At 46.5% G+C, this 8,128-nt stretch overlaps 1 protein-coding gene across 1 annotated transcript; it reads right to left on the reverse strand.

Moving 5' to 3' along the window:
• Positions 1 to 3,391: 3,391 nt before the first annotated feature.
• Positions 3,392 to 7,787, reverse strand: TCF21 (transcription factor 21). The gene is made up of 2 exons (XM_083433661.1): positions 7,008 to 7,787; positions 3,392 to 3,929 (listed from the first exon to the last, which is right to left on the reverse strand). Exons 1-2 carry the CDS (start codon positions 7,518 to 7,520, stop codon positions 3,840 to 3,842), a joined length of 603 nt encoding a protein of 200 aa, XP_083289787.1. The 5' UTR covers positions 7,521 to 7,787; the 3' UTR covers positions 3,392 to 3,839.
• Positions 7,788 to 8,128: the final 341 nt, after the last annotated feature.

The following is an 8,128-nucleotide window of genomic DNA, read 5'->3' on the forward strand; positions in this document are numbered from 1 at the left end:
TCCCCCTGTGATAATGTTATGACGTATTTCCCTTTCTTCCCAAAAGGAGAACGGCAATAAAATCTCTAGGCTATTGAATTGAACAGAACAGAAATATATAGAAATATATATATATTGAAAGAGCAAGTGAAGCGGAAATTTAAAGCCCCTCTGCTGGGAAAAACAGTATAAATAACCGAAGACATCTTGTAAACAGTGCGGTCATAACCTTGAAACATTAAACAGCTCTCTGGGATCTGGCGCATCAGCTGCCTCTGGACTGAGCTTGTTCAGGGGAAAGAGACCAGCACTTTCTGTTTATCTCTCGGCTTAATCTCCCACCGAGTAACAAATCAATTCAATTCAATAGAAAGAAAGTTGTTTAAGTTAAGAAGCCAGAAGGCACCATACAGCTGGGCCAAGCAGAGGTATACCCCTCCCCCAAATGCAAATCACTCTACTTCATCAGTATTCCTTAATTCTCCTTAGGTGCAGCCCCTGGCTCCACCACCTCCTAATGTGATCATGTCTGTATCTTTGAATCAGGCTTTTACCACTCATGGGCAATGTTTCCTTCAAGCCGCATCGCAAAGGGATTAGCACCAAACCTGTTTAGATAGTCAAGGCTCATATGAAATAAAATAAAGATGAGAATTCATTTGAGAATATACCACAGCAGGGGAACTGTGGTTTGTGCATTTCCAGCAGTCCATGAGCAAGATGAATATGGTCCATGGAGTGTTTGTATTAAATATTTCATATTGGTTTTTAATTGTATTTTTACTGCGTCTTTTCTTCTGTTGTATTTTAATGTATTACAATTTGAATTCTATAGAATTCGGGTTGTAATACAATGAAATGAAATATAAAAAATGAAAGTAAAACTATAATTGAAAAGCATACGGCAACCAGCACCACTCATTGCAATTGCTAAAACAAACAGAAGAAAAAGCATTAAGGAAAAACATTAGGACTCCCAGCAATTTCCAAGTGGCTCAGTGGCAAAGGATTTTGGGAACCACTGTACTACAGAATGCTATGTGTTCACTTGAGAGCAATTACATTTTTTCTTCAATGGATAGGAATGGAGGATGTCAAGTTACACGAAGTTGAAAGAGATCCGAGCCAGCAAACCTCTTAAGAAATTAAGCATCGCTAATATTTTATACTGAGATTATCACTGAATCATCAGTGTATGTCTATGCATATAACAAGGCTTCAGTGATTCAATCATCATGCACTGAACAACATTGTTTAAGTACCTTCTGCGATGCATAGAAGGCACAGATTTGGTATGTGTATTTGGGGGACAACCTGATTTTAGAAAATTCTGACAATACCTTTGCCCCCAAACTGTGGTGCAATGTCTGTTAGTTAATTCTGGTCATTTGTCTGGCAGACAACAAAATGAGACACACCTCTAATAGAAAGCAAGCATATGGGACGCTCTGTACCAACTTCAGTGAGCCTAGGATTGGAATAAGAAGGATGAAGAGTGGTAGCCAGCCAGGACTGTGTTAGTGCTTGCCAGGAAATATAAGTGTTCATGTAGACGCACGGCCCATTCAACTTGATCCACATCAGGTGGATAACAGAGAAAGCAAATATGCATCCCAGCAAGATTTATTAAAATTCCATCTCTTTCCTGAGCTTTAAAGAACATCTCACCCAGGTCGGTCCTACAACACTTCCTCAAGGTGCTGAAGCTTGAACTTGGGGATTCAAGGTTTGGGAGTGGGGAGATTAAGGGTTTTGTGGGTTTTTGTTTTTTTTGCATTTTCTACCTTTTTCTCTTGAGTTGGAGTACATGGTTCTCCCTCATTTAGTCCTCTCAGCAACCTTGTGAAGTAAGTTAGGCTGAGAAGCAGAAACTGGCTGTATTGACTGCATCCCCTGGAGTCTCACTGCCCCCCATTGTTTCTGGATGGTTGGGGGATCCTTCATAGAATATTTAGGGGTAAAGGTAAAGGGACCCCTGACCATTAGGTCCAGTTGTGACCGACTCTGGGGTTGTGGCGCTCATCTTGCTTTATTGGCCAAAGGAGCCAGTGTACAGCTTCCGGGTCATGTGGCCAGCATGACTAAACCACTTCTGGCGAACCAGAGCAGCGCACGGAAACACCGTTTACCTTCCCGCCGGAGTGGTACCTATTTATCTACTTGCACTTTGACGTGCTTTCAAACTGCTAGGTGGGCAGGAGCAGGGACTGAGCAACGGGAGCTCACCCCGTCATGGGGATCAGAACCGCCGACCTTCTGATCGGCAAGTCCTAGGCTCTGTGGTTTAACCCACAGCGCCACCCGCGTTAGCTTAATTTGATACCCTCTATAATTTGGTTTTCCAAAAAGTAACCTATTCTACATAAAGGAAGGTCCACAACTGACTGAGGATGTTAAAATGTAAACTCATAACTTTTCTCCATGTTGCACCCAGATCCTAAACACATTATGTGTATGTGTCATTGAATGTGGAGCACATTTTCAAACAAAATGGCTTAAGAGCACTCCCACTGAAAGCAAACAAAGCCAGCAACCTAATTCTAGACACACATTGGGCATCAAATCCCTTTGAAACCATAGAACATATTTCCCAATAGGAAACAACTTTTTTAATCCTGCAAGCACCTTTCTTACAGACAACTCCATTGAAATAAATGGTGCCTACTTCCAAGCAGTTCTCTTCCACTTTCAATCTTTGCATTGGCAACATTCAAAAGGGACACACTCTATACTAAAAGACATAGTTTGCACCTTCAGTAAAAAGTGCTCCCTATAGTGTCTTCAGTACACGGGCAATTTAAAACTGTGTTTCCCACATCCATTGCCATATAAACCATGTTTGCAAATGATAAATCCTAGTCTTAGGCTATAATCTTATATATATTTACCCATTGAACTTACTTACTTATGCACAGGAGTCTGTGAAAGTTGTTAATAGTGAAAATGTTTCAGAATCTAGTTCCTCCACCTCGATCAGTTTCTGGATTGAGCTAACATCACAAAACATCTCATTCCACAACTAATGTCACAATGCATCCACTTCCCAATCAAAACTCTCATTACACTTTGGAGGGGTGTGTGTGTGCTTTCTACAAGTTTGGCAGCCCCTGTGCTCTGTTTTTCTAGCCCTCCAAACCACCCACCCCGCAAGGACACAGTCTAGCTCTTCTTAATTATAAAAATAAACATTTTGCAATCTAGGGTCAAACAATTTTGCTTTGGGATGCATCACGCCATTTAAAGGTTTGCAGATGAACTGATAATATGGTCCTGTTCAGCAATTTCTTTTTTTTAAATACTGTATCTTTTAAAAGAAACCCAAGCCACTATATGTGCTATTTTCCTTTCCTGCTAAGGACCAGTGGTTCCCCCCCCTTTTTTTTAATTGAAACAAAATATAGCAAAGCCTGTCTGAAGAAAATATATCCATAGAATATCTTTAATGTGAATTCTTTGAGAGAGATGTGACTATCGAAATAATTGATTCTAGGAATCGCAGTCTTTCACAAGAAAGGGGGGGAGCACACAAAAACAGACAGTGGCAAAGTCTAGGAGGAGGAATCCAGAAAACAGCCCTTGAACCAGCAAGGCGTTGTTGCAGGATAGTCAAATATATACAAGTTAATAAAGTTAAATAGGTGCACTGTGGGTTTTTTCCCCTTCTTCCTTTGGCATGGTGCATTTGGTCTTCACTTCAGATTTAGTGTGTGTTTTTATTCCTCACGGGAAGCGATCTGGTCGGCTCCTTCCTTTCTCACTACCGCCAGTCCTGCACACGAGTAAGCCCACATACTTGCATGCTCAGGCAGAACCTCCTGCATGCAAACAAGGTTGCTGTTCCCAGGCTTGGACATCTTGGGTCAGGATGCTGTAGGGCCACACAACCGAGTGGTGCTCCCTGTTTCTTTCAGCTCGTTCTCCGGTTTGCCAGCAACCATAAAGGGCCAAGTCTGGAGCCATAAAGGGGGGGGGGGGAGAGAGAAACAGAAAAACCAGAATAAGAGGGAAAGGAGAGATGAGAGAGGGAGAGAGAGAGAAGAGAGAGAGATCAGTGTGTTTTAAATGGTGTAGCACTTGGACGGCGATAAAGCAAAGCCAACTGTCAGAATTTCATAGACTACCCAGGTGTTCTTTCTAAACAATGAGAAGAAGTGGTTAGACTAGACAGTTTCAGCTACTGAGCGTAACCAGGTCTTTAAGATGGCTCCGCCGTATTGTCTGGAATCACAGCGCAAACACAAAACACTTGGTCCATAAAAGCATCTCTCTCTCTCTCTCTTTGCGCGCGCGGGTGCGCCCTCTCCCCCTCTCCCCATAGCTCTCTGTAATCCTCTGGGTGACGGGTCACGCTTTAGTTATCCTCGATAGCAAAATGTGCCACGTTCGATTAGAAATGATAATGTTTCCCTAAAGCATATTAATTGACACGGCTCACACAGGCAGATTGTGGTAGACAGATTTAAAACCTGTCCATTCTCTACTGGGTAACGTCAAGGCACGGCTGCTGCTTTGTTTTGAAAATGATAACAGCGCTATCTGGTTCTAAAAGCGTTTCAGAATTGGCCATTTCGTTTCTCTTCCACGATATACTTGGCTTTTGGTTTCCAAAAAGTTCCTTTGAGGTGAAAAGCCCTTCAGTTGAACGCAGTGGGTGTGCAAATTTTAAAACTGCGAAAGCCCATTATATCCGCTGCATTTCTTTCCAAACATAAAGCGTTACAATTACTTGAGGTTGTTTTTTTATTTTTTTAAAAATGTCAAATACTTATAATTTTAAAATCTGCCCAGCTTTTTATGCTTGTTACAGCAATCGCTGCACTACCATCTTATGGTTTAGAATAAAATTAAACAATAATACAATAACAATGACCAAATTAACATAGTCCGGACACATTATATAACAAAAATATTATCTTCAATCAGAACATATTTTGGAAACATTTTGTGTGCTTCGTTGCTTACTGATTAATGGGGCATCTTTTTGCTAAAATAATTATACTCATATAAGTATGGACACCAATATTATGTCAATTTTTGTCAATAACGAATACATTTTAATTCAAAAAGATTCTGTTAATATTAACATATTTAATTGCTGTTGCTGTTTTTGTAATCGTTTTTGATTATATAAAAAATGACACCTTTTTTAATTTTCCAGAACGACAATTTTTATGGAAAATAGAGAAAGGAATGCGATTTTTTCCATGGCACTCATTCATTTAATATAAAAAGTCTTGGACGTTTAAAACCTGGGGGATGGAGTTTGTTCCACTGAGCTGTAAGGATTTGCTTTTGTGTTTTAAAAATATAAACCATTTTTGTCGCTGCAGCAAGCTATTGAGTTTGCTGCCCTGTCTCTCCCTACCTGGGACTAAGACCCATGGAACTATATGGGATTTACATTTGAGTATTGGATTGCGCTGTAAGAGATGCTAAATATTTCAATTCCTGGGGACATAACTGGTTGCCCACCCACCCGTGGAACGGGGTTTTAAATATATTTTTATGCCTTATGGTTACCCCATTTAGAATCTTCCCCTGTCCTCTTAGTTATCTGGAGGTGGGATGCAGACGGTTCCCAAACATTCAAAGCCGCCCTATTCCTACTCCCCCTCCCCTTACTGGACCCAGTGGTCAGAAATGTGAAGGTGTGTCATAGCCCGCGACCCCCGGACAACTGGAACTGACAGAGACTCCTGACGACAGAACATGAAAATAATGGGGCAGCTGCACGCTGACCTTTAAATTTCGTTTGTTGTTGTTTCATCTTGAACTTCCAATAACAAAAGTTACGACGTAGGGTTGGAAATAGACACGGGAGGTCGCGCATTCCGACGTTCGACGCCCTTCAGTGAATTAATCGGGCGTCTCTCGCAGTTCGGTTAGTGTCCTCGGCGAGAGAAGCGCATCTCGCCGTTTGAATAAAACGAAGCGGGTGGCCCAAGTGCCTAACCTAATTCTGTGGCGCCCACCCAAGCCCCCAACTTCAATCCTGAGCGAGAGGGAGGTGAGAAAGGACTGGCTCTGAAAGAGCCTCGCTGTGTCTGAAGCAGGCTGCCACCCGGGATCTAGTCACCAAAGGCGACTGGAGAGGACTTAATGCGAAGTAGCATCCCTCTCCCCTCCCTGAACTTACCCCGGAGTGATCCAGCTCGTCTGGAATGACGAGGAAGGGGGGAAATTCCCAGCCCAACCGTTCCAGGCCGTATTCGACGAATTTTTTAAGCAGCAACACCAAGGGTGGTTGGGGTTCCTTGGTTTTTTAGTTATGTATTTTGTGTTCTCTTTTTGTATTTTTCCTGTTGTGAACAGGAAATTCTGGGATTTTCAGATGAAGGGCGGTATACAAATTTAATAAATGACAACAGCAACAATAACTTAGGTACAGAGAACTGAGCTCAGGGAATGACAGCTCCTCCGAATAAATAAAGCAGCAGAGCAGCCAAGCGAGGTTTGCTCGGCGGGGTGTTACTCTCAGAACCCCTCGAGAGCAAGCGCGTCGAGGGATCTTTGGGGCGCCCCACAGCTCCTGCCCGGTTTGTGCCAAGTGGGGCGGGGGCTGCTCTCCCGTTTCCTCCCACGGAATCGGGGTCGCCTTTAGGTCAAACACGTCCGTGGTGGTGTGTCCTTGAAAAAAGAGGATTCGTGCCGTCGGGGCAACACTTGGGGGGGGGGGGGGAGCAAAAGACCAGAGCTTCCACTCAGCGGAATGACCGGGGCTGATGGACCACGTTTCCAAGCAAGGACGATAACGTACCGTTGTTACTTAAAAAGCGACAGACGGGGAGGGCCGGGGATGGTAAAGTTTCTGCGTCTAGAAAGAAACCTCAGCTACCCCGAGCTGCCTGTAAGCCTGCAGCAACCGACGTGACCCCCTCCCTCCCTCCCTCCCAAGCGGAGGTGGTGGGAAAGGGGAGGAGGGCAGAGCTGGAGCTATGGGCTGCTTTGCACGAAGGGGCCTGTCAGGACTGGGAGCTGGTCTCGGGCGCTGCCTCCCTGCCCGCCTGCCTCCCTTCCAGTCCGCTTACCAGGTTGACGGGGTGGATGTAGCCGTTCTCGTACTTGTCGCTGGCCAGGATCTGCCGGAGGTGCGCGATGTAGCTGGAGGCCAGGCGCAGCGTGTCCAGCTTGGAGAGCTTGGTGTCGGGCGGCACCCAGGGCAAGGTGGTCTTGAGGCGGGAGAAGGCTTTGCTCAGCACCCGCATGCGGGCGCGCTCGCGGGCGTTGGCCGCGTTCCGCTGGACCTGCTTGCCCTCGGGGCCCAGCACGCCCACGCCGCCCAGCGGGCTCTTCTTGCCCGGCGCCTTCTTCCGCTTGCCCGACGAGGGGGCGCCGCCTCGGCCCTTGGCAGGGGAGACCCGATCGCCGCCGCCGCCTCCCCCGGAGCCCTCGTCGTTGCTCTCGTGGCAGCGGTGGGGAGCCGGAGGCGCCGGCAGCGACCGCGGCGTCGGGGAGCAGCCGCCCATCTTCAGGCTGCCGTCGCATTCCAGCATCTCCCCCTCGGGAAGGTCTTCTGCATCGCTCAGGGAGCCCGTGGACATGGTGGGGGCCGGCAGATGCCACCTGGGAGGAGCGGGCAGTCGCAGGCGGGTGAGCCCGCCGCGCCTCGGATCCCCTCCTGGACCTCCCTCCCTCGCCCGCCTTCGGACGGTGAGAGGGAAGGCTGCGAGGAGTTCGACGAGGCGGACACCGGAGTCATTTATCCTGGGGGGATGGATGGGGAGCCGCCCGGCCCAGGGGAGGGGCTTCCCCGGGGCTGGCCACGGCCCCTGCCTGCTCGCGCCAGTCTCTCCCCACCCTCGTTCCTGGGTGAAGCAAGAGGGACTCCCGAAGTAGATCAGGGACAGGAGATCTTCTTAGCAGGGCTGCCACCTTCTTCACTTCCCTTGGATTTTGTCTCTCTCTCCTTTGTCACCCAGTCTAGCTCCTTGGATGCCTCCCTAGAGGTGAGCCTTTCTAAGAACAGGCCTTGTTGCTTCCAGAACTGAATGGAGGTTTCCTATTTCAAATATCATGACTCTCTCTTTTTTTGCCAAATGGATTCAATGCCAAGCTTTCTCTCTCTCTTTCTACCAGCACACGGAGAGAAACTGTAATATTTTGCTCTTGAGCATCCAAGCAGTTTTCTGTCATTACAGCGAGCCATGGA

The sequence above is a fragment of the Podarcis tiliguerta genome, assembly GCF_965153285.1.
Source record: "Podarcis tiliguerta genome assembly, chromosome: 3".
Lineage (NCBI taxonomy): Eukaryota > Metazoa > Chordata > Lepidosauria > Squamata > Lacertidae > Podarcis > Podarcis tiliguerta.

Coding starts and splice junctions, on each gene's coding strand:
- TCF21 (XM_083433661.1), bottom strand. CDS start 7,520: ATGTCCACGGGCTCCCTGAGCGATGCAGAAGACCTTCCCGAGGGGGAG. Junction 3,930..7,007: donor ACATCCACCCCGTCAACCTG/GTAAGCGGACTG, acceptor TTATGGCTCCAG/ACTTGGCCCTTTATGGTTGC.